Source organism: Bufo gargarizans, unplaced genomic scaffold (assembly GCF_014858855.1).
Source record: "Bufo gargarizans isolate SCDJY-AF-19 unplaced genomic scaffold, ASM1485885v1 original_scaffold_975_pilon, whole genome shotgun sequence".
NCBI classification, from domain to species: Eukaryota; Metazoa; Chordata; class Amphibia; order Anura; family Bufonidae; genus Bufo; species Bufo gargarizans.
Genome location: NW_025334778.1, coordinates 221,000 through 248,835, shown reverse-complemented (window position 1 = coordinate 248,835; position 27,836 = coordinate 221,000). Strand labels below are relative to the sequence as shown.

Sequence of the window (27,836 nt, the reverse complement as noted above, 5' to 3'; positions counted from 1 at the left end):
TTTTATAGATATACAAAATTGCATGTGGGGGGGCTAGCCCTATTTAATACTACCTAATATCTGTATTTTTATGTGAAATATCTCTGTAATTAAATGAGATCTAACGTTGAAACCACTTGATCTTACCGGATCTAACGAAGGCCTATTAGTCTGCATCAAATTTTACCAGAAAATTGCATGTGGGGGGGGGGGGGGGCTAGCCCTCCCTGACCTAATACCAAATATCCATAATATCTCTGTAATTATATGAGATCTAACGTTGAAACCACTTGATCTTACTGGATCTAATGAAGGCCTATTAGTATGCATCAAATTTTACCAGAAAATTGCATGTGGGGGGCTAGCCCCCCCTGACGTAATACCAAATATCCATAATATCTCTGCAATTATATGAGATCTAACGTTGAAACCACTTGATCTTACCGGATCTAACGAAGGCCTATTAGTATGCATCAAATTTTACCAGAAAATTACATGTGGGGGGGCTAGCCCCCCTATTTAATACTACCTAATATCTGTATTTTTATGTGAAATATCTCTGTAATTATATAAGATCTAACGTTGAAACCACTTGATCTTACCGGATCTAACAAAGGCCTATTACTCTGCATCAAATTTTACCAGAAAATTGCATGTGGGGGGGCTAGCCCCCCTATTTAATACTACCTAATACCTGTATTTTTATGTGAAATATCTCTGTAATTAAATGAGATCTAACGTTGAAACCACTTGATCTTACCGGATCTAACAAAGGCCTATTACTCTGCATCAAATTTTACCAGAAAATTGCATGTGGGGGGGCTAGCCCCCCCTGATGTAATACCAAATATCCATAATATCTCTGCAATTATGAGATCTAACGTTGAAACCACTTGATCTTACCGGATCTAACGAAGGCCTATTAGTATGCATCAAATTTTACCAGAAAATTACATGTGGAGGGGCTAGCCCCCCTATTTAATACTACCTAATATCTGTATTTTTATGTGAAATATCTCTGTAATTATATGAGATCTAACGTTGAAACCACTTGATCTTACCGGATCTAACGAAGGCCTATTAGTCTGCATCAAATTTTACCTGAAAATTGCATGTAGGGGGGCTAGCCCCCCCTGACGTAATACCAAATATCCATAATATCTCTGCAATTATATGAGATCTAACGTTGAAACCACTTGATCTTACCGGATCTAACGAAGGCCTATTAGTATGCATCAAATTTTACCAGAAAATTACATGTGGGGGGCTAGCCCCCCTATTTAATACTACCTAATATCTGTATTTTTATGTGAAATATCTCTGTAATTATATGAGATCTAACGTTGAAACCACTTGATCTTACCGGATCTAAAGAAGGCCTATTAGTCTGCATCAAATTTTACCAGAAAATTGCATGTGGGGGGGCTAGCCCCCCCTGACGTAATACCAAATATCCATAATATCTCTGTAATTATATGAGATCTAACGTTGAAACCACTTGATCTTACCGGATCTAATGAAGGCCTATTAGTATGCATCAAATTTTACCAGAAAATTGCATGTGGGGGGGCTAGCCCCCCTATTTAATACTACCTAATATCTGTATTTTTATGTGAAATATCTCTGTAATTAAATGAGATCTAACGTTGAAACCACTTGATCTTACCGGATCTAACAAAGGCCTATTACTCTGCATCAAATTTTACCAGAAAATTGCATGTGGGGGGGGCTAGCCCCCCCCCCTGATATAATACCAAATATCCATAATATCTCTGCAATTATATGAGATCTAACGTTGAAACCACTTGATCTTACCGGATCTAACGAAGGCCTATTAGTATGCATCAAATTTTACCAGAAAATTACATGTGGAGGGGCTAGCCCCCCTATTTAATACTACCTAATATCTGTATTTTTATGTGAAATATCTCTGTAATTATATGAGATCTAACGTTGAAACCACTTGATCTTACCGGATCTAACGAAGGCCTATTAGTCTGCATCAAATTTTACCTGAAAATTGCATGTAGGGGGGCTAGCCCCCCCTGACGTAATACCAAATATCCATAATATCTCTGTAATTATATGAGATCTAACGTTGAAACCACTTGATCTTACCGGATCTAACGAAGGCCTATTAGTCTGCATCAAATTTTACCAGAAAATTGCATGTGGGGGGGGGGGCTAGCCCCCCCTGACGTAATACCAAATATCCATAATATCTCTGTAATTATATGAGATCTAACGTTGAAACCACTTGATCTTACCGGATCTAACGAAGGCCTATTAGTCTGCATCAAATTTTACCTGAAAATTGCATGTGGGGGGGCTAGCCCCCCCTCATTAATCACTTAATAAGTCTGCAATTATGTGAGATCTAACAAAACAACTAGTTGATCATACCTGATCTAACAAATATCTTCCAAAATAGCTAATTATTTGGTAAATTTTTGGATAAGGGGGGGCTGATGACGAGTTAGCCCCCCCTGCAAATAACTGTTAATATCTCTACTTCTGTATGAGATCTAACGCAAACAACAATTGATCTAACCTGATCTAACAAAGATCTAACCAACTGCACATATTTTGTTCAAAAATTTTGATATGGGGGGGCTAACACGGCTGAGGTTTTAGAAGATACTACACCAGTACATGATGTGTGAGGTAGTAATTCTCCCATATATGATGTAGAAGCTAATACTACACTAGTACATAATGTGTGAGGTAATAATACTGCCATATTTTATATAGGAACTGATACTACACCAGTACATGATGTGAGGTATAAATAGTTCCAAATATGTTGTAGAAGATACTGTACCAGTACATTATGTTTGAGGTAATAATACCCCTGTATATGAGTTAGAAGATACTATACCCGTACATGTGTGAGGCAATAATACTTCTGTATTTTTTGTAAGAGCTGATTCTACTCCAGTACTTGATGTGAGGTAATAATACTCCCATATATGATGTCAGTGGCGTTGCGAGGGAGGTGCGGCGGGTGAGGGCCGCATTGGTGACACCAGTCTGATGGTGGTGGCGGGAGGGCACAGGGAGATGAGCGCTTCCATTGTGGAATCACTCATCTCCATAGTCATAGTCCTCAGGACAGCGATACAGATGCCTGTGCTGTGGGGCAGGGGAGGGAGAGGCGTGTCCCTTCCCTGTTTCTCTGATAGGCTGCTGGCCTAGTGCCGACAGCCTATCAGAGGCCGGTGCAGGCAGTGTGATGATGTCATCCCGCCGCCTGAGCTGTACAGCGCATGACACAGGCCGGAAGAGGCCTGCATCGCATCGCTGACATGGAGGTAAGTATGTGTTTTTTTTATTTTTTTTATTATATGTACTATACTATTACTGGCACGTGATGGGGGGGCTCTTGTTACTGGCACGTGATGGGGGGGGGGCTCTTGTTACTGGCACGTGATGGGGGGGCTCTTGTTACTGGCACGTGATTGGTGGGCACTATAGGGGCATCTACTGAGGTCACAAAGAAGGGGTATTTTATATGGGGGGCTCTGTACAGTAGCATTTTATACTGGGGCACATTATGGTGGGTACTGTTGGGGGGAGGAGTGCTATGGGGTCATCTACGGGGGGCACTAAGAAGGGGTATTTTATACTTGCAAATTATGGGGGACACTGAGGGCATCTACTGGGGCACTTTATACTGGTACATTATGGGGGCTCTAGGAGGAAGGGGGAGAGGAGCACTATGGGGCCATTTACTGGGGGCACTATATAGGAGTATTTTATACTGGCATATTATGGGGGCACAATGCGGACATTAGCTCAACTGGGGGCATTACAAGGGGGTATTTTTTGCACTGTCTATTATAAGGAAAATTATTACTACTGGGGGGGCATTATGGTGGGCTTTATTACTCCCCCATGGTAGGACCCCCTAGTAGCAGCACCAGCCTCTCCCTGCTCTGCTATCCCTCTGCCGCTTCTCCAAATCCTTATTATAAAATCTTTCTCATTAGGATAAAACACAACATCAGCTCCACCGAGCCCCCGGCCAAAGTGTGGAAGTGGTGTCCGAGATCCCCGAGGGCCAAGCCAAGTAACTGTAAGTGTTCATGTGGAGTATGTTTGTTATACACATATAGCCTACACTGTGCCCCACAATATACAGTATACTGCTACACTGTGTAGTCTGTTCTATAAGCGCCATTGTTTTGTGGCGGCGGACAGAAAATAAACTGGCCCCTCCTGAGACCCGGCTCTGGATCCGCCACTGCCCGGTAAGCAATCTGACTGCTAGCATCCAGCCGAATCTCCCCTCCAGCCCCCCGTCTGCCATCTGTCTGCCACCTGTCTGCTTAGCCCCCCCCCCCCCCCCCCCCCACGTCAGCGGTTTGTTTAGTATCAAAAAACACACACACCCCCGGTACCGCTTGGGTCGGTCGGCAGGCTCAGTGAAGGGATGGCTGCGGCGGCAGAGCGGAGCTTGATGGACGTCCCCTACGTGACTCGACCACACAGGTCAAAACACGATGACCACACAAAGAAGCAGTCGCCAGAAGAAATTGAACAGCATTTGATGTCTCCATTAGCCAGCCAGCGAAAGTGGGGTGCTGGGGCTCTAAGCTTTGGGGGAAGCAACGAATGCCACCCTACGGCTTAGTGGCTAAAAAAATTATTGCTTGGGGTGGGGGCTTGACTGGGGTGACACCATTTTCTACCGCATCGGGTGACACCAGCCCAAGCAATGCCACTGTATGATGTAGATGCTAATACTACACCAGTACATGATGCGTGAGGTAGTAATACTCCCATATATAATGTAGAAGCTGATACTACACCAGTACATGATATGAGAGTATTACTACCTCACACATTTGATATAGAAGCTGATGCTACACCAGTACATGATGTGTGAAGTAATAAAAAGTTAAACAAGTTATGTAGGTGGCAGAGCTCTGTGTATAATGGAGGTAGGTGATTGTGTGTGGGGTATATGTCGGTGTATGGAGAGATGTTGGGAATGGATGCAGACTGCGGCTAAAAAGAGGGCACTACTAGTGTGTGTTCTGCCTAACGGGGACGTGGGTAATGTAGGGTACACACACACACACACACACGGGACCTCTATTGTGCCGGCCACTTATATCATCTTTGTATCTACCTACAAGTATGTAAACGGTTAACGTGTGCAGAAATGTTCCATATAACTTCATTAGAACACGTTGGAAATGTGCGGACAATAATTTAAAGAACGCATGTGACGTTCACACAGCCGAAGAAGGCAGCCGACAGGGTAAGTCCGACCATTAGAAATCTAACACCTTCTTGGAACCTGAATCCAGTTCTTACAGCTTTAGTGTCTCCTCCTATTGAGCAGCTGTCAATTACATTGATTACTAAGTGGCCATTTCTTCAGCAAGAAGGTTTAGTGAGATTCTGTCTCTTTCCACATCACTACACACCATGGAGCCTACCGGTCCTACACACAGGCCTTACTCCATACATCATTACACAACATGGAGCCTACCGGTCCTACACACAGGCCTTACTCCATACATCACTACACAACATGGAGCCTACTGGCCCTACACACAGGCCTTACTCCATACATCACTACACAACATGGAGCCTACTGGCCCTACACACAGGCCTTACTCCATACATCACTACACAACATGGAGCCTACTGGCCCTACACACAGGCCTTACTCCATACATCATTACACAACATGGAGCCTACCGGCCCTACACACAGGCCTTACTCCATACATCACTACACAACATGGAGCCTACCGGTCCTACACACAGGCCTTACTCCATACATCACTACACAACATGGAGCCTACTGGTCCTACACACAGGCCTTACTCCATACATCACTACACAACATGGAGCTTACCGGCCCTACACACAGGCCTTACTCCATACATCACTACACAACATGGAGCCTACCGGCCCTACACACAGGCCTTACTCCATACATCACTACACAACATGGAGCCTACCGGCCCTACACACAGGCCTTACTCCATACATCACTACACAACATGGAGCTTACCGGCCCTACACACAGGCCTTACTCCATACATCACTACACAACATGGAGCCTACTGGCCCTACACACAGGCCTTACTCCATACATCACTACACAACATGGAGCCTACTGGCCCTACACACAGGCCTTACTCCATACATCACTACACAACATGGAGCCTACCGGCCCTACACACAGGCCTTACTCCATACATCACTACACAACATGGAGCCTACCGGCCCTACACACAGGCCTTACTCCATACATCACTACACAACATGGAGCCTACTGGCCCTACACACAGGCCTTACTCCATACATCACTACACAACATGGAGCCTACCGGTCCTACACACAGGCCTTACTCCATACATCACTACACAACAAGGAGCCTACTGGCCCTACACACAGGCCTTACTCCATACATCACTACACAACATGGAACCTACCAGCACTACACACAGGCCTTACTCCATACATCACTACACAACATGGAGCCTACTGGTCCTACACACAGGCCTTACTCCATACATCACTACACAACATGGAGTCTACTGGCCCTACACACAGGCCTTACTCCATACATCATTACACAACATGGAGCCTACCGGCCCTACACACAGGCCTTACTCCATACATCATTACACAACATGGAGCCTACCGGCCCTACACACAGGCCTTACTCCATACATCACTACACTACACACAGGCCTTACTCAATACATCACTACACAACATGGAGCCTACTGGCCCTACACACAGGCCTTACTCCATACATCACTACACAACATGGAGCCTACTGGCCCTACACACAGGCCTTACTCCATACATCACTACACAACATGGAGCCTACCGGCCCTACACACAGGCCTTACTTTATACATCACTACACAACATGGAGCCTACCGGCACTACACACAGGTCTTACTCCATACATCACTACACAACATGGAGCCTACCGGCACTACACACAGGCCTTACTCCATACATCACTACACAACATGGAGCCTACCGGCACTACACAGGCCTTACTCCATACATCACTACACAACATGGAGCCTACCGGCACTACACACAGGCCTTACTCCATACACAACTACACAACATGGAGCCTACCGGCCCTACACACAGGCCTTACTCCATACATCACTACACAACATGGAGCCTACCGGTCCTACACACAGGCCTTACTCCATACATCACTACACAACACGGAGCCTACCGGCCCTACACACAGGCCTTACTCCATACATCACTACACAACAAGGAGCCTACTGGCCTTACACACAGGCCTTACTCCATACATCACTACACAACATGGAGCCTACCGGCCCTACACACAGGCCTTACTCCATACATCACTACACAACACGGAGCCTACCGGCCCTACACACAGGCCTTACTTTATACATCACTACACAATATGGAGCCTACTGGCCCTACACACAGGCCTTACTCCATACATCATTACACAACATGGAGCCTACCGGCAGTACACTTACCTGCTGCTGCACCACTCACACACACCGGCTCTGGCCTATGATCGGCCTATTACTATGTCATTCCCACATTTATTCCTGCATCAGGAACGACCTATTTGTGCCTCACATGTCTACCCTACAGGAAGCCCAGGATCACTACTAGAGATGAGTGAATTTCAGATTTTGAAATTCGTTCACGCTTCGTTTACTGGTAAAAGGTTAATTGCGTTATGGATTCTGTTACCACGGACCATAACGCAATTCTATGATGGAATGCCTTTAGAGGCATTCCGTTATTCATACCATTATAATAGAAGTCTATGGGCTGCAAAAAGGATCTGTCCCATTGTGTCCTCTCCTGTGTAACGGAAGGAGACGCCTATGTTGCCAGACTATCTGACAAACAAATGTATTTAAAAAACAAAGGATGGGGAAACTTTCCCAATATCTGGGGCCCTGGATTGTAACTCCACACATGTAATTTACGTCTTAGAATGCCCGTGTGGCCTGCAATAAGTTGGGCGCACAATACCAACATTGTGCAATTGACTATCGTATTTTTCGCCCCATAAGATGCACTTTTCCCCCCCACTGTGTCTTATGGGGTGAATACTAATGAGTGCTTCCATTATGGAAGCGCTAATTAGTACTGTAGGTCCAGGAAGCGGTGAAGGCTCTGTACTCACCGCTTCCTGGTCGTCGGCTGTGAAGGCTGCGCACAGCGCGAGGGTGCTCTGTGATCTCACGCTGTGCGCGCCAGTTCACAGCGCAGCCGCCAGCAGGAGGAAGAAAATCATGGAGTCCAGGAGCAGGAGAGGTAAGTGGGTTTTTTATTTTGTAAGCTGAGGCTGAATTATGGCTGGGGGCTGATCACATATGGCTGGGGGCTGATTACATGATTAGGGGCTGATCACATATGGCTGGGGGCTGATTATATGATTAGCGGCTGCTCACATATGGCTGGGGGCTGATTATGTGATTGTTTTTTTTTATTGTCCTCCTCTAAAACCTAGGTGCGTCTTATGGGTCAGTGCGTCTTATAGAGCAAAAAATACGGTAAATAAACACAGGTCAAATGTCAAAAAGAAGTTCACAAAAAAAGATTGCAGCGTGTCTTGAAACTATCATGGGGGCAGTTTTTCAGGATTTAAAATCACCCCCATTGAACAGATAACATCAACGTGAGAACTTACAATGCATAAGACATCGCGAGATGTACTGGATCTACAAACTGAATAGCCTCGACCCGTTCTGTGTAAATGAGGCGTTTGAGATCAATCTCTGAACCTCCCGAAACACCGAAGACCTTAATTATGTACCATTCCCTTTCTTTCTCATTCAAGGTTTTTTATTGAGTTTTTCACATAAGTAATACATAAAAGACAACATATTACAAAGTCATACAATGCCATGTACAGCATAGAGCAGACTCCAAGAGTAGGAGGAAGTAAGGTGTAATTTCCCATACGGAAGGGCACCAAGAAGTACCATTCCCTTTCTGTATGTTATGTTATTATGGGAAACGGTCCCCTTTTTATTGTTTGTTTGAGCTTATGTATAGACTTGTAGTAATCTCTAAGGCTGCTTTCACACTTGCATTCGGAGCGGATCCGTCTGGTATCTGCACAGACGGATACGCTCCTATAATGCAAACGATGGTATCCGTTCATGCCATACCCCAAGAAATCGGGCTTAATCACAAAATGCACAGTTTCAAGCTTTCGCTAAAAACACCTATTTCAGTGTGGCCTATCACCTCCCTTCATCTCACCTCCCATAGCCCATTTATCATTGCCTGAGGCTGAGCCTCCACTGCACCCAGAAGCACTTCGTATATTGGCTGCTGACCGGCCCACGTGGCTTTATATCCGCTCCCCTATTCTCCCAAGATGTCTGGACTATCGTACATAACAAGCACTTCTACCTTTTGTGTCACCCCCTATCCCCTCATAGATTGTAAGCTCTTGCGAGCAGGGCCCTCATTCCTCTTGTTTTAATAATTGACTTGTCTGTTGCTATGTTATTTATGACTGTTTGTACATGAAGCCCTGAATTGTAAGGCACTGCGGAATATGTTGGCGCTACATATATAAAGATTATTATTATTTGGGTATTAGTGTATTTATATTTTTTATTAGTTAGCGTCTCCTGTGCCTTATTAGCAGAATTCATTTAAGCTTAATTCATTCAAGTACACTTTATAACATCCAAGTGATTCTGCCCTCAGGAACTTTTTCTATATGCAACTTCTAGTGGCCTTTCTATGTTTAATCCCCATTTAGATCCACAGAGGATCCTTTACGCTGCTTTTCCCGACACTATTGCGTCCATCACCTTGACAACCAATCAGGTGATCTTACCCTTAGGTCAGTTGATCGCTATACTTGTGATCACGTGACCAGCTCGGCAAGCAGCGCGCATGGCCCTTAGTTTCAGTATATTTTCACCACGACAACCGCGGTCATGTGGGCAGAGCGTGGCGATCACGTGACCAATTGATCACGTGCCCATCGCTCTCCCTGCATCCCGGAAGCTACACTACACCAACGAGAGCTCACATGGTCGTCGAAGTTGCGATAACGTGACTTATATTTAAGAAGCAATCTATCTACCGAACTGGCACCAAATATAGGCAAATTTATTAAAGGCTGTATTAACATATGATTTTACTGTACCCATGCTATTTTATGTATTATAAGTTACCCATTTACATACTATGTGGCTAAAAAAACACTGGGGGCTGCCGCTAGGTGCGTTTCTTCTAGCGTTTAAGTATAAATATGTGTATTGTATACCACATTTATATGAAGCCTCTTAACCTGATGAAGATGACCTAAGCATCCCCGAAACGCATTGTTTTATTTGTCTCACCTGATGAGCAATATCTTTGGACGCTACGGCTGCATACCCGACAACTGGACATTTATTTATAATAAGTCTACATCAGGGGCGGACTGAGAACCCTCAGGGCCCCCGGGCAAAATAAATCAAGGGCCCCCTTACAGGCCCCACCCATGTTCTGCTGCAAGCCCCACCCTTGTCCCGCCTCCATGCCCCGCCTCCAGCCACACACTACACAATCTTTAATAAGATTTCAAAGTTAAAGTGACACAAATGCACCCAGACCACTTCAGCTCATTGCAGTGGTCTGGGTACAGTGTCCATTTTGCAAATGTTATAGCTGCAATGTTATAGAGAAACTGCATTGTTTACGTTCCAGCAATAGGTCAGCCTCTAGTGGCTGGCAGCCACCTGAGGGCTTCCTGGATTAAAACAGACCTTTGGTCTGGTATCTGACGCTGGACGTCCTCACACCCTGCATGATGACCTCCAGGAAAGCATTGATTCAATGCTCTCGTATGGGGTGATCTAATCTCAGCGTCCATTAGTGAGCCTCTGTTAGAAGCAGTGTGGGCATAACTACTGTGAAGGGGGCACATATCTGGGCATAACTACTGTGAAGGGGGCACATATCTGGGCATAACTACTGTGAAAGGGGGGGAGGCCCTTCACAGTAGTTATTAATCCCTTTCAGCAGTCCCCCCTTCAGTGAATGGGGGACTGCTGAAAGGGGTTAATAACTACTGTGAAGGGCCTAGCCATCTGGGCAACCACACAGATCATCCCCCCACCCACCTTGTACTTGTTCCACTGATCCGCTACTTGCGGGCTACATGGGCATGAGTTCAGTCACTTCGGTCTGCACTCCCATCCTGCGGCGCGTGATCCCGCGAGACCCGTGACCTACAGCGGCGGGTCTTGCAGGATCACGAGCTGCAGGACGGGATTGCCCACCGAAGTGACTGAACTCATTCCCGCGCAGCCCACAAGTAGCGGAACAATTACAAGAGGGGTGGGGAATAGCCAAATTAAAAAATATTTTGAACCAAAAGGTGTTATGGGGGCTCTGTGGATGGCACTGTTATGGGGGGCTCTGTGGATGGCACTGTTATGGGGGGCTCTGTGGATGGCACTGTTGTGGGGGGCTCTGTGGATGGCACTGTTGTGGGGGGGGGGGGAATCTGTGGGTGACACATATATAGCACCTTATGCTATATATGTGTCATCCACAGATCCCCCCATAACAGTGTCCCTGTGAGTGAATGATCCCCAATACAGGGTCTGGGGGCCGGCATCTGGTGTTGAATTGGCAGCGGGGCCCGGTGCAGTCACTGTATTCTATTACACCGGGCCCCGCTTACTGTAATACTAATATTCATATGTGAACAACTTGAAATCCTCTGCGATCCTCTCCCTCTGAGCTCTCTGTACTCACAAACTCAGTAGCAGGCCGGGCGGCAGCGCAACTCACTGACATCACGCGCCTGCTCCTCCCACTTCATTCATAAAGGAACTTGAATGGAACAACGGAACATGATTTGCGGGCAATAATAGGAGATGTTCTATCTTTCAACGGAATGGAAATACAGAAACAAAATGCATATGAAGTACATTCCGTTAATTTTTGCGGAACCATTGAAATGAATGGTTTCGTATACAGAACACAAAAAATGGCCCGCAAACGGGGGAAAAGAGGCCTAAAATGGAGATGAAATTTCAGAATTTCACTTTTAAGCAATTTTTTTGCAATAACAAAGCAAGAGTTAACAGCCAAACAAAACTCAATATTTATGGCCCTGATTCTGTAGTTTACAGAAACCCCATATGTGGTCGTAAACTGCTGTACGGGCACACGGCAGGGAGCAGAAGGAAAGGAACGCCATATGGTTTTTGGAAAGCAGATTTCACTGGAATAAGTTGCCATGTCCCATTTGAAGACCCCCTGATGCACCCCTAGAGTAGAAACTCCAAAAAAAGACCCCATTTCGGAAACTACAGGATAAGGTGGCAGTTTTGTTGGTACTATTTTAGGGTACATATGATTTTTGGTTGCTCTATATTACACTTTTTCTGAGGCAAGATAACAAAAAATAGCTGTTTTGGCACGGTTTTTATTTTTTGATATGTTCATCTGACAGGTTAAATCATGTGGTATTTTTATAGAGAAGGTTGTTACGGACGCGTAAATAGGTCTACTTTTTTTGGTTTTCAGTTTTACATAATAAAGCATTTTTGAAAAAAAAGATTTTTTTGGTGTCTCTATATTCTGAAGGCCATTGTGTTTTTTTTTTTTGTTTTTTTTTGTTTTTTTTTCTGGGTGATTATCTTAGGTAGGGTATTATTTTTACAGGATGAGATGACTGGCACTATTTTGGGGTGCGTATGACTTTTTGATCGCTTGCTATTACACTTTTTTGGTGATATAAGGTGACAAAAGAATTGGCTTTTTAACACGGTTTTTATGTAAAAATTTTACGGTGTTCACTTGAGGGGTTAGGTAATGTGATATTTCTATAGCGCAGGTTGTTATGGATGCGGCGATACCTAATATGTATACTTTTTTTTACATTTAACACAATAAAAGCATTTTTGAAACAAATCATGTTTTAGTGTCTCCATAGTCTGAGAGCGATCGTTTTTTTATATTTTTTTAGGCGATTGTCTTGGGTAGGGGCTCATTTTTTGCCGGATGAGGTGATGGTTAGATTGGTACTATTTTGGGGGGCATACGCATTTTTGATGTGTTGCACTTTTAATGATATAAGGTGACAAAAAAATGTTTTTCTTAGCACAGTTTTTATTATATTTTTTTGACTGTGTTCACCTGAGGCGGTCAATACGGACGCGGCGATACCTAATCTGTCCCTATTTTTTACAATTTAATTTTTTACTTTATTTTGGGAAAAGGACGCTTTTTTTTTCTTGAAACTTTTACATATATATATTTTTTTTAACTTTATATTTTTAACTTCTTTTTTTCTCACTTTAATTTTTGTCCCACTCTGGGACTTCAACTTTTGGGGGTCTGATCACCTTTACAATGCATGGCAATACTTCTGTAATGCATTGGCTTTAATTGTTTTCCACAGTGTAAGTAGGGGGCTTTGATCTCGCAGGCTATCACGGCATCGGGCTGCCTTCCCTGCCATCGGGTCCCCGTCACAGCAGAGTGGGGACTCGATGGACACCCCGCACAAGTCTGAGGGATTAATGCGCTGGAATCGGTGAAATCACCGATGCAGGTGCATGCAGCAGGGGGTCCGGCTATCAGTGACTGGCAGCTCCTGCACCTGCCCAATCAGCGCGCCATACATGTACGGCCTTGGGAGTTAAGGGGTTAAATAGGAGACAGGATGTTGTTTATTATTATTGATGTTGGAAATTATACATATATTCATTTACCATCTTTATGTCTAGTATCTTTTCCATGGTGTTGATATTGCATCCTCTGTGTGTCTGAACAGCGTTCTATTCACTTGTGCTGATGAATTGTTGAAGCACATTCCATCCACAGATGCCTGTCACCCTGGAGCTACTTTAACACGATGACGTGGCTTCTCTTGAGAGGTAAATCTATTTTCTAACATGTATTTTAACTCCAGTTTTTCATGACCAAGCCATTCTTTTGACAAAGGGCCTGGGTGCCCGAAACGCATCAAGAAGGTTATGTTTTTTATTGATTCAGTGTTTTTACTTTCAATAAAGTGACCAGTTTGGAATACGGCAGTGCTGTTTTTTTTCCTCACTTAGATTCAAGAGTCTCTACTCACCGTGACAGCCGACAGCCTTGTGGATATTGTGGTTCTCTGATTGAGCTGGTAAGGGGGAGATTCCCCGTATCGTGTTTCTTTCCATACTGTAGTTCATGTGTAGGCTGGCAGCTGGGCATCCTCTCAAGGGGAGTCCATTAAGGACCATTTTATACCCTTTGTCTTCTTTTTGTCATTTTACACAGCACTCGCACTGTGTATGTACAGTAAAATACCGCACACCGCCATGTCACTTCTATTGGTCCTGGTGATCGGGAGACAGATCATGTGAACACTGGTATGTCCGCGAGTCGCATCAAGTAAAAGATAAAATAGAAACTGAAATAACAGTTTGTGTGATTTGTTAGTTACACTGTGTGCAATGTGCGGCCTCCTCCGGAGTGACAACCAGTATTATACTGCTGACAACCTACATGACCTTCAGGAGACGCTGCTACATCCCATAGGCCTGGATTTGGGCTCATTATGAAGGGATTTAGTTACTGGACATATAATTAGCTGGAGAAGAACATTTCTGGTATCATCTTTATTATAATATTAGACATTTCCTTATCCTCTGTAGATCAGTGATATTACCCATAAAGCACCAGGAGACGCTCCTAATACTAAACCTCTGAAGACGTCTCCTCCACCAAAGTCCTGTTATCTGCTCATCACTGAGAGGAATCCGGCTTCTTCTCTGTTCAGGAAGATATCTCCATATTTGGTTTCTGCTCTTTCAGTTTTCTTATGGCTTTCTTCTCCTCTTCAGATAATTTATTGCCCTTCAGACTAGAAGAGAAAACAGCGCCCCCAGCATTAGTGAGGTTGTATTGTGAGGTTTCCTCCTGACATCAGACCAGTCAGTGAATTGGTCTCCTGAACATGGGATGTCTATTGTCTACAATCTTGTGTGTTTTGTAAATCTCCCCTTTGGTTCACTGCTCTCATTAACCCTAAGTTCTCACTTGGGCGTTTTACAGCGCGTACGATCGCGCTGTAAAACGCCCGACGCATAATCAAGTACTTGAGCTTCTTTGGGGCGTTTCGACGCGCGTTTGTGGCCATAGGACACTGCAGTCAATCACACAAACGCGCGTCAAACGCGCGTTTACTATTACAAAAAACGTGCATAAAAACGCGCGACTAAAACGCGCGTTTGAGAAACGCTCAGGTGTGAAAGCAGGGTAAGAGAAACTAAATCAGAGTCTTGCAGGTTTGATACCTTTTAATGGCTAACACAAATAGAAGTAATGATGTTACATAGTGAGCTGTCCAGACATCACCAGTCCCTTCATCAGGTATACTACAATATATGAAGAAACATCACTATATATCCAATAAGAACAGAGACATGGGGGTATGAATGGTCATAGTGGGGGCACAAGGTCTCTGAGATAACATCAATTTAGAGACCACAAAACATTCACACCCCTTATCTGTCAGATAATTAAGGACTCATTCTCAAGATCTTTGATATTCAGTTGTTTTTTAAATGTCCTTTCATCCCCCCATGTCTCTGTTCTTATTGTTTCCTCATATATCCTTGTAGGACGCCTGATGAAGGGACTGGTGATGTCTGGAAAGCTCGCTATGTAACAACACTGAATCATCGTTTGCCGGCAGCAGATCATGATTACAAAGCAGGATCTGCCACCGACCAATGAGTTTTAATTCTATTGAAAGATTCCAATTACCCGGTGACCGAGCGTTTACTAGTTCATGTGGAAATTGGCGGCAGTATTAAGCCTCATTCACATGTCTGTGTCCGTGCTCAAATCCGTGAAAAGGTGGTCTATGATGGTCAATGAAAAGATGCCTCGGTGAAGGATCAGTTTGTCTGTTTTTTTCTGTCCGTGTGTCATTCCTGTTTCACAGACACTGCGCAGCTGAAAAATAATTTTCTCGCTGTTATCATTAGGAGACACAGGAGAGCATGGGTATAGCTGCTGGCACTAAGCAAAAAGTGTTAGCTCCTCCTCTCAGCTCTACCCCTACCGAGCTAGTCAGTTTTAGCTTAGTGTCTATAGGAGGCAGACCTTCCTGCTTTGCAGGGCACCTATCCACCATTTTTATTTAATATTTTAGTTTGTTATTTTACCTTTTTCCCCTTTAGGCATGGGAAACAGACACCTTGCCTCTCTGTTTACCCGGGGAGAAAGGCCGGTGTCGGTTCCCCTCACCACCCGACCTCCCCTAAGTGGACCAGGGCAGCCCAGCTCCCCTGCATCCCACAACCCATGGTATCACCTGCATTTCTGCAGTCCACCCCTCCACGCCAACCTCCCTACCACCTCGGTGCTAGCGGCTGAAGAGGTGACCCTACTGCTTCCCCAAGGAGGGGTGAAGAGAAGAGGATGAAGTTGGGGTGAGCAGTGGCGTACATAGAGAAGTATGGACCCCATGGCAAGGATCAAACCAGGCCCCCCACAGGACAAAAGGGTTTCCACCTAATCCCGTGAACATTTTTCACCCTCAGTAGAAGAGGGGATGATCCCAACTGGCCCCATAGCAGTCACATGGTCTGCCACTATGGTAGTTACGCCCCTGGGGGTTAGTATGGTGAACACCACCCCTCTCCATTCCTCTCATCTTTATTCCCCTCCTGGCCTGGGTTATCTCCTCTTTATTTCACCTAGTGCTTGCGCCCCTCCTCGCCCCCTCCCCTCCCGGGCCTGCCGGTACCATTTTCCAGCGATTGCATTCCGTCCTGGGCTGGCCGCTGCTTCTCACTAGTGGACATCGATTATGCCCGTCTCGGGCCTCCTTGGTCCAGAGTTTGGGTATCTAATGTCCATTCTTTCCGCCCTCCGTTCTGGCTAGAAGTTCTTCCAGTTGGCTTGCTACTACTAGGCCACAACTTCCATGCTGGTGTATGGGGGAAGGGGGGACCGTCCCCCAGGCATGAAATCTACTCACCCAGACGTTCCCCTCCTCCAAGAGCCTGCTGACCTCTGCCCCTGATCACCACTAATTTATAAAAAAATAAAATAAATTAACCCCTTCCTCATCTAGGGTTTAACTCCATAAATATCTAATTAAAATGTAACCCCTTCTTTCCTCTTCACCCAGTTGAAGTTGGGGCTTCAGATTTCACTTGGATGATTATAAAAAAAAAAAGATGTTAACCGTGGTGCTATCCGGCGCTGGAAATAGTGAGTACTACAGCTTTAACCCTTTCTACGGGTGGTGCATGGCTACCTCCTCACTCCCAGTCACGCACTACCACTGGTTGCTGTACATCCTGTCATATTACCTTCCTTCTGCAAGTAATCACACTGACAAGTGAAGTACTTGCACCAACATTGGATACTGTGGCTTTCCACAGGTGGAGTATTTGGTATCTACTACCACTGGATACTGTGGCTACTACCGCATTAACCCCTTCATTTTTGTGTTTTGGTGTTGAGCGCCTACATGGCAGTCTCTGTCCTCCCAGGGTGCTACCCCACAACACTGCTTTAAGTCCCGGTGAGACACCACACTACACGGTTGGTCATTGTACTTGACACCTTCAATAGGTGGAGCATCTGCCCTAGAACAGAATACTGTGGTTACTACTATGCGAGTCGAGTATTGCACTATTGACTATGAGCACTATATCCACTACTAGCTCTCCTCCTTATCAGGTGCAGTATTTATGCTAGTACTCCACACCAGGTCTACTACTGAATGGCCTCCTCCTCAGGTTGAGTATTGCGCTAGCCCTAGATACTGTGGATACTACTGTATGGCCTCTTTCTCAGGTGCAGTTTTGCACTAGCCCTAGGTATTGTTCCTACCACTATACGGCCTCCTTTTCAGGTGGAGTATTTGCATTAGTACTACATACCATGGCCACAACTGGGCGGCCTCCTACTCAGGTGCAGTATTGTTCTAGCACTAGATACTATGGCTTCTTCCATATGGTCTCCTCCTCATGGAGTACTGCACTAGCACCAGATACTGTGGCTACTCCTGTATGGCCCCATTCTCGGGTGTAGAATTTGCCTTAGCCCTAAATACTTTGTCTACTACTGTGTGGTTCCCTTCTCAGGTTCAGTGCTTACGTTCACCCTGCAAGCCATGGTGGCTCCCACGTTGTTTCCTTCCTCACATGATGTATTTGCACTGGGTATTGGTTCTTTGGTTCCTACCACACTGCCTTCTATTCCACACCATGTTTCAGCCCTGGCTTTGTATGCTGTAGCTTCTACTACATTCCCCCTTCTATAGGTGGAACCTTCACACTGGTCCTAGGTGTGGGGTCACGGCGCCGTCTAGGAGGGGGGCACGTCTGGAGCGCGTACGCATAATCAGTGCATCCAGTGTCACCCGCGCTCCTGATAATACTATGCGTGCATCTATCTGCATTCATGCTAATGGTTTTAGTGCTGAGCACCGAGCTGATCACTCGGTGCTCAGCTGTGTAGTCTGTGTGGAGTCATGTGACGCTGGCCACGTCACATGATCCCTCTAGCTCCCTATTTAAACAGGCAATCTGCTGGCCACAGATTGCCTGTTATTTAGGTTCCACCTTGTGTCTTTCCTGGCGTACTTACCTCCTGCTGAATTCCTGACGATCCTCTGCCTGCTCCTTGTGTACTTTGCTGCTCTCCTGGTATTCTGACCCCGGCCTCCTCCTGACTATTCTCTGCTTGCTCCATTTGTACTTTGTAGCTTTCCTGGTATTAACTCGGTCCGTTCACGTTCTGTTGTTTGTCTGTCATCCCTGCACTTATTCCAAGCTAGGGATTATCGTCCAGTTGTCCCCTGTCATTAGGACTCGACCGTTACATGTGGTCATTGTATCAACCTTTCCGTCTCAGGTGGATCTCCTGCTCATTTTACCTATGCTGTAGCTCTGACAGGTGTAGTCTTTATACTGCAGCTTGCCATTGTAGCTGACACGTCTATTCATTCCTGATAACACTGGTCATCTGCATTACTTCCATCATCAAACCAGGTATTTGCAATAGCATGGAAAGCTATAGTTGATCAGCCCCTTACTACTGGTGCGCACTTTTACAGGGTTCTTCAGTTGACATCACCTCCTCGTTTCTATGGCACTGGTCTACCACATTGTTCCCTTTACAAATGTGGCATTGCCGCTAACAGTTGATGCTGTGACACCATCAGCATTGCCTCTCTTAGGAGATGGGTAATGGCTCTGACTTGTCCGTCTGTAGTGGACATACCTATTCAGTGCACATACTGGTAGTTGACTACATTACTCCCCGGACGGAGCAGTTGTGCTGTCACTTGTCACTGCTAATAGATTATTAGTTGATGGCACGCAACACCCTTTCTACTTTATGCCCTTCTGCAAGACGAGTCCACCCCTAGATACTGTTGGTCAGTATCCATATTCATGAGGTTCGCGTCTTACTGCTCTGGAATGTCTGCACTGGCACTATTTTTCTATATGACCAGTTTTTCTCTAGTACTTTTGTGACGATGGGCATCGGCATCACACTCTCTTCTGTGTTTCTCCCATCTCTGGCCACTTTGTGCATTCCTCTGATGACCACATTCTCCCCTTCAGGCACAGTTGCTACAATATGGTGGTAGGTGGTCTCTGATGAGTCTACTTGCCTCTGATGTTTCTGGTATCGCTTCTACCTATCACCAAGGTATTATTTTCTTCAGCCTACTGTCGGGTCTGCCTGATCCAGGCAGTTCCTCTGTGATGTATCACGCAGCTTCTCTCGTTAGAAGACTCCCGATAAAGCCTCTACGCCTCGGGGGTATCTGTCTACCAGGTTACCTTCTCCTTATGGAGCTTTCATTTTATAGCTGAGGTGTACGCTGCGGTCCTTTTGGATCTGCTTCGAAGAGTGTATTCCTGGCAAATGTATGTGCTCTCTAGCACGGATTGTAGCCTGCTCTTTTTTCACAGTGCGGTTGCCCTGTCTCTGCTCCATTACCTCAAGTTGTCTAAGACCAGTCCTGGATCCAGCATCACTCAGTCTTCCTTTTGTCCAGTGACGGAGGTTGGTTTGGCTACACTCTTATGCTACATTCCTCTCTGTGGCATGGCTGGGATATTATTGACCCCTGAGGTTTTTTCTCTCTCAGACTACTCCCCATTTGCCTTTGTTTTTTCAGTTTAAAGTTCTGGTTGGTTTCGGTTGTGCCTGTTCATCTCCCTTGACCATCCGTTATCTCTGTCTTGATGAGTGACCATATTCCAAAATGTTTTTTCCTCTTCTCGTCCACAAGGAAGTGTCTACTCTGGTACTCTGCCTTCTGCCCAGTTGATTCCTTCCAGATCACCAAGTTTTCCCTATGTTGAAATCCCATACACATCACGTACACATTTGGGTAGAGTTTTCTATGGGTTTTCCTGTCGCTTGTTAGCCGGATGTCATGCTTACCCGGATTCTACAGACCCTATTTTGCCGACCTCCCTCGGTTTTCCGTGGGGCTTATTGTTATGCAAGAGGTCCTGGCTTTTCAGTCCAGACTCCCACAGCAGTCCTGTGGTACTCAAAATCCAGATGTACCTTCCGGATATCATTTTCAGCAATCTGAAATGCTTCTCCTTCTTATGGATATTCTGTGCTGGTATCCACTTCTTCTGATGTATCTCCAACCTTTGTTTAACTGGGTTTTCCTCTTTCTGCCCAGTCTAAATCACTGCGTGTTCTATGCTCTCTGGCTGGCCCTCCTGGTTCATGCTCTTCCTGTCCTATTCAGGGTTCTTTTTCCATGCGGGATCTCATGGACAACCTTAGATTTTACTTAAAAATAACCTAGCAGAAGAAGCAGCGTGGCCGGACACCACAGAGCAGTGACAGGAGGCACATTTATTTGGAGGTACATTAATGAGGGGACCACATGCACCATCGCTGGTTGTTACACCTGAAGTTCCGGACCTCGACCCCTCCACTTCACTAAACCACATTCCCTTTATAGAGAATCTAGAAAATACGTTTTCTTATTTTCCGTTGTCTAAACCTGGGGTGCGTGTTATAAAGGGAAAATACAGTATATGACATATAATACTACATATTGTGCAGATGATAATACCGCCATACTGTGGTCACATGACTCGCTGCTCATGTAATACTAATAGATGGATGTGTCCACCCTCGTGTTAAGGTCTCCAGTTTCTCATTATATCAATACAATATCAGGAAATCCCTGTAAAACCCTTGGCAGGCGGCAGGTCACCTGACAACCACTAGGTGGCGCACACAGACTCCTGTAGCAGGAGATATCATCTCACTGAGAGCCCTGTCACCTGTCTGAGCCGTATATTATACCTATACTACAATATAAAGTACCGCCACATACTGCACTCGTCATGCCACATCACAGTGTGGCACATCAGATGCTTTAACCCCTTCAGGACCAGCCTAATAGAGGAAATGATGGGACACTAATAGTGATACGGATAAAGAGAAGCATTCTCTAATGGAGCCTGATATGTGATGATGTCACATGTGGTTATAGACGTGTCACAATTTAGGTTGTGATGTGCGGCTTTATACTGTGACACGTCGCAGGCGGACAGTGCGCAGAATGCTGCTGAAGCCTCCAGCTTTACATGCTGATACAGATGAGGTGAGATCACAGGCGGCCACAAACTGCAATCTGCAGCGCCCCCCAGAGGCCACGTTCACACACAGCTTTTTACGGGTGTTTTCTGAAGTTGTGTGATTTTTATTTTATTTTTTGCAGTAAAGGTCTATGGAAAGTATCACACAGAAGAGTTTTTGTCCTGGAGTTTTTTTTAGTTATGTGTTTTTTCCTGCCTCTTTTCAGAAGCGCAGCGTGCTGGAGATCTGGCGGTTCTACATCTTTCACTATAGAGGGAAAACATTTCACAGACGTCCAGAAAGATACGCGACTGAAAACGGACAAAATCTGTTCTGTCACCTGTGATGTTGCTGCATTTTTTAGGGTTTTTTCAGTGACTACTTTTAAAACATGTAAAACATTTCTGAATTGCGGCTGAGTTCTGACCCCGTATGGGCTGATTAACACGCCAGTGATCTATCCGTGTCCTCCGTGGACAGCTCACATGTCCATAGATTTCCCTGTGTTTCCTCATATACCCTTGTCTGTCCACACCCCGCGGGTCAGTGCAGGAACGGAGACATACAGATCTCCATATAAACCGCAGGCGCCATCGTGTTCTGTCTGTTCTCACTCATCCACTGCATAGAAAGTGCATTACAATTAAAAGTAAGAAAAAAAAACAAAAAAATCTTAAAAAATACAACAATTCTATTCTCCTCCTTTCCCAATTTTACATATAAAAATAAAGAATAAAAAATAAACATAATTGGTATTGGCTCATCCGAAAATGTTCGAACTAATAAAATGTACAGTGATCGCTGTTTTTTGGTCACTTCACCCCCTGAAAATAATAAGATCAAAAAGTTATTTGTTACCCAAATTGGCACCAATAAAAACTAAAGCTCGCCGGCAGAAAACAAGCCTCAGCCCGGTAGATGGAAATGTAAAACGGGCATGGGGTCAGGATATGGCCATGAAGGAATTTTTTTTTTTTAAAAGGTTTTTATTACTTTCAAAATAGTAAAATGTAATAGAAACCATATACCGTATTTTTCGCCTTATAAGACGCACCGGCCCATAAAATGCCCCTAGTTTTTAGAAAGAAATATTTTTCATTAGACCTCATGTCAGACCAGCAATCAGACCCCCAGTGTTAATCAGACCTCAGATCACAGCTCCAATCCGATCCCCAATGTTAATAGGACCCCAATAAGACCTCAGATCAGACCCACAATCAGACCTCAGCTCACACCCAAAAGTGAATGACCCCCAATCAGACCTCAGATATGAGTCCCAATATAAAAAAAAGACCCCAGTCTCAAATCAGCCCCCATACCTCATTTGATCAGCCCCCAGTCTCATATTAGCACCCATGACTCTTTTGGCTAACCCTAGTCTCATATCAGCACCCACTGCCTCTTTTTATCAGCCCCCATTGCCTCTTTATCAGCCCCATATTGTCTCAGATGAAAAAAAAAGATATAAATCACTTACCTCTCCTGCTCCTGGATGCCGCCGCTCCTCACCAACCGTGCTCTGGCTTCCTCCTGCTGTCGGCTGTGCTGTGAAATGGCGCGCATAGCATGAGGTCACAGAGCGCCCTTAGGCTATGCAAAGCCTTTACAGCCGACAGCTGAGGACCAGGAAGAGGTGAGTACAGAGCCTTCACCGCTTTCTGGTCCTCCGGTACTAATGAGCGCTACCATAATGGAAGCGCTTATTAGTATTCACCCCATAAGATGCAGGGGCATTTTCCCCTACTTTGGGGGGGGGGGGGGGAATGCGTCTTATGGGGCAAAAAATACGGTAAATGTGGTATTGTTGTAATTGTACCGATCCTCAGGATAAGGTCGTCATGTCAGTTTTGGCACACCGGCAACACTGTAAAAAAAACAACATAAAAAAATGGTGGAATTGTAGCCCCAAAATTTTTTCCTGGGTTTTTAATACAAGTTATGGGAAATTAAATGGAGCCATTAAAAATACATCTTACGCCTCATGCACACGACCGTAGTCTCAGTCTGCGTCCGATCTGCGGATCTGATGTAGACCCATTGATCTCAACGGGGCCACAAAACATGCGGACATTACACCGTGTGCTCCTCACACCCTGAAGTCTGCCCTGTGGTCTCAAAAAACATTAAAACGTCCTATTCTTCTCCATTTCGAGGACAGGAATAGAACTTTTCTCTAGACGGTCCGCAAAATACAGCAGCGCGCATGAAGCCCTTAGACGGCTATGTGAACGGAAAAGTAAAAAAGTTATGGTTTTTAGAAGTTGGGGAAAAAAGCAAAAGGGAAAATATTTATCAGTAATGTGGAGAGAAGATGATAAATCTGCTGCAGATGACACTTATATACAGACTGTGCCGAAATCAGGGGTGCAAGCAGGGGCGTAGCTAAAAGCTCATGGGCCCTGGTGCAAGAGCTCAGCTTGGGCCACCGTCCCTCAGTGCTTGTTGGCAAGGGGCAGGGTAGCACATAGCCTTCCTGCTGCCTGCGGCAAACATTGAAAGGGCCCCCCTCCTGCCAAATTCTTAACCTAATCCCTTCCCTCCAGCCAGAGGTGTAAATTGACCAGTATGCACTTTCTATAATGCCAGTGTCTTATGTGGCACAAGGGTCTTTGGGCCCCCTCAGGCTCCTGGGCACGGTAGCGACTGCTACCTCTGCACCCCCTATAGTTATGCCCCTGTAAGGGGGCCGGTGGCTGCTGACACAACTAGACCTGGTGCATTAGTCAGACATTAGTAGAGACGTCACATATCAAGGAGCAGTCAGCAGTTTATCTCATAGACATAACACTGGTGCGGAACATAAAATAGGATAACATCCATGTATAACTTGTGCCCCACATGTCTCAGTCCTGTACACATCTCTTATACTCACTCTAATGTCTCTATCCTGCCGGCCGGACTGGACAGAGCCTCCATCAAGTCACTGAAGTGAGGACCAGACAGACTGTTATCAGACAGGACAAGTTTCTTCAGGGACGGGTTATTCCTTATTCCAGATGCCAACTGGATGCAGGAAGTGTCTGGTAGACGATTATCACCCAATCTGTAAGAATAAGAAGATGAGATGTGGGTGAGGCGTCCACAGAGCGTTAGTATAAAATCTGTAGATTGTGACTGTGGAGAGAAATGTCCCCGGCTGTTAGCAAAATCCATAAATGTCATCACTAGAAGCCGCCTCTTGTGTGTGGTGGATGTCGGGAATGGCGGCAGCTATAGGATATGTCCATGTCCTAGAAATCCAGAACCCCCAAGGAATATTCTCACTTTATGGCATGTCATAAATCAGTGATGATGGCAGCACATGAATGTACAATAGGGTAGTGGTTTATACTAGAGTAATAGTGGCTCTCCCAAATTATTCCCTTGGAATGGTGCTCTTGTCGGAGGTGGTTCACCTGCCCACTGGTAAGTATGTAAGTGATAAAAGTAAGAAAAGTCGACAGGCACTCTATATCTGGTTTTAGAGGATATTTATTGGTTGATATTGTACAAGGTTTTTATTAAAAATATTGCTATTTAATTTTTTTTAAAAATTTGAAATATTAAAATGTTGAGATCCCTTATTTGTTATGGTGGGGGAAGGGTGGTGTGGTCTGGGTACCAAGGTGTAACCTGAAAAATATCCCGATGAGGGAAGGGGTTGATGTGGACACCTAGGTGGAGGGGGACTAAATGGTGGAACAAAAAATTAAATAGCAATATTTTTAATGAATGTACAATAGTCATAAAGCTGGAGGAACTTGTGTCAGCGTCATCAGCTGCTGAGAGCTCTCCTTCCTCCACTATCTATTGTGGCCCTCAGTCTTTGGCCCCCATTCTCCTTCCTCCACCATCTATTGTGGCCCTCAGTCTGTGGCCTCCATTTTTCTTCCTCCACCATCTATTGGTTCTGCTGGCTGCCTGTCCCCAAAAGTTATGGCCACAGGAGACGCTCACCTTCGCGACGCACTCCTGGCGATGGCTTAGTGAGGAAGGGGAGGGCTGGCTGCGTTCATTCCTGGGCAGCCTGAGCGCTCCCTCTTCCTCCATCCCTCCTGCTCTTGTGATGCCTGATGCGGTGGGGTTGCCGCAGGTGACTGCCCCACTCCCACCCAACCCCTTTGTCATGCCCTCCTGCACGTCTGGGGCACTCTCCTCCTTCCTCTTCAGGTTCTGCTCCGGCTCCTGGAGTCTGTGGGCCGGCTGGTGGCAGTTTCGCGGTGCCGGGAGTTGGCCCCGCCCCTTCCGCTTCCTCCGCTTTAGCCACTGTGTGCCTCAGCGTGGCAGGCGGCAGGAGTGTGTACCATGGGGTCAAGCAATAGTGTAGAAGTAGCAGAGGACTACCCCTCCGGAGTCTCAGCAGGCACCCCCCCCCCCTTATACCTGTTGTCCCCCCCCCCCCCTTCTGTGGGGTTGGGGCTGGCTCAAGCCGTTCAACCAATGCCGGCGATTCCTGCTGCGGGTATACCCGCTTTTGGCCCCTCCCACTCGTCGTAGTCGCCGTTCGCGGCGGGGTTCCTGATCGCCTAGGTACAGTCGGCGGTCCAGATCCTCTCGATGGCGCTCCCTGTCGTCCTCGGATGGGTCCTCGGACGCATCAGAGGAGTCTGTTCGTACACCGTGTTCCAGGCGGGGCAGACCGGTTCCGGTTGATGGGTCCAGGGCCTCTAACCTGGCTACTTTGGCGGTTCACAGGGATGTTGTGCCTGTACCTGCAATGGCGGCGCCGAATCCTTCTTCATCTGGTGAGTAACAATATGCGGGGGCCTGGGGGGCGGGTGGATCCAGTGCAGGTTTGGAAGTGTTGCTGAAATCCCTATTGGACAAATTGCCGTTCTTGTTGCCCCCAGCGGCTCCTGCGTCTACAGCGCCGGAACTGGGGTCTGATCCGCAGGAGGCCTCGTCGTCCTCTGGGAGGGTCCCCCCGGTGTTGGCGAGTGTGCATAAGGATTCCTTTTTCTGCGGGGTTAGCCCCTTAGGTTCTCATTTAGATGAGGCGGTACAGGAGAAAATTTGGCCCAACCAATATGTGGATATTTGGTCTCTGATATCGGTGGACCAACATACGGTGGATAAAGAGAAACGTTTTTTAGATAAGCCGGATGACAGGAGGGTTAAGGTGTCAAAGACTATGAACAATTGGCTACAAGCATTCTAGGTTCTGGGTTGTGTTATGGGTCAGCGGGCCCCCGAGCGCTGTTCTGAATTGTTCATATACTTGGACACTATCTATAGTGCGTATAAGGCTCACAGGGGCAGTGCGTGGTGGAGGTATGATGAGGAGTTTAGGAGGCGTTTGGCGCTTCAGCCGACGCTGGGGTGGGGGGTGAAGGCCACGGATGTATGGCTTCGCCTGATGGTGTCACAACGACCCCCTTCCTTTTAAGGGGCGGCCGCTGGGATCGGGGCCATCAGCAGCCCAGGGGCCAGTGGCCGTTCGACGACCAGGCCCGTGCTGGTTGTTTAATGAAGGTTTCTGCAAGTATGCCGGTTTGTGCAAATACAAGCACGAATGCTCTTCATGTGGGGGCCCTCACGCAGCGGGTCGGTGTACCAGGTCCCAGGTTAAGCCTGGTAAAACTCCCTCCACCTTCGAACAGAAGGACGCCAGTCAGCGTGGTAGAGATGGTGCCGTGGCTAGATAGGTATCCCATTAAGGAGGCAGCTTTCACTTTGCGTAACGGTTTTTCTGAGGGTTTTTTCATACCGTTTGTTCTTAATCTGTCCCCATTTTATTCTGATAATCTTAAATCGGTCAGGGAAAACCCAGAAGAACTAGAGGCTAAGTTGCAGAAGGAGGTGTCAGCGGGTAGGATTGCTGGCCCTTTTGTAGCCCCTCCCTTCCCTAACTTGAGGGTTTCTCCGTGGGGCGTGGTTCCTAAAAAAGAGACAGGGAAATTCCACCTTATACATCATCTATCTAATCCCCGGGGTTCATCCATTAACGATGCTATCCTCCATGAGGAAGCATCGGTAACGTATGTCTCGTTTGATAGAGCAGTGGCTTTGGTGAGAGCATCAGGTCAGGGTGCCCTTCTGGCCAATTAAGTTATAGAATCGGCATTTAGACTTCTGCCCATTCACCCTGATTGTTTTCATTTGCTGGGGGGTTGTTTCGAGGGTCTTTTTTATTACGACATGTGCTTGCCCATGGGGTGCTCTATTTCGTGCCATTATTTTGAGATGTTCAGCTCATTTTTGGAATGGGTTGTGCGTGTCGAATCTGGGTTGTCGTCTGATGGAATATAGGTAACTCCATTTTGTCCTTCTAAGTAAACG

General features: G+C 46.0%; 1 protein-coding gene across 1 annotated transcript in view; it reads right to left on the bottom strand.

Annotated features, from left to right (window-relative positions):
• Nucleotides 1-13,868: 13,868 nt before the first annotated feature.
• LOC122924267 (NACHT, LRR and PYD domains-containing protein 12-like) overlaps nucleotides 13,869-27,836 on the bottom strand; it is a 75,497-nt gene continuing 61,529 nt past the window's right edge. The window contains exons 10-11 of the mRNA XM_044275205.1: nucleotides 24,451-24,621; nucleotides 13,869-14,847 (exon numbers count right to left, since the gene is read on the bottom strand). Of these exons, the coding sequence (XP_044131140.1) occupies nucleotides 14,760-14,847; nucleotides 24,451-24,621 (259 nt within the window). The 3' untranslated portion in view covers nucleotides 13,869-14,759. The remainder of the gene's footprint in view (nucleotides 14,848-24,450; nucleotides 24,622-27,836) is intronic.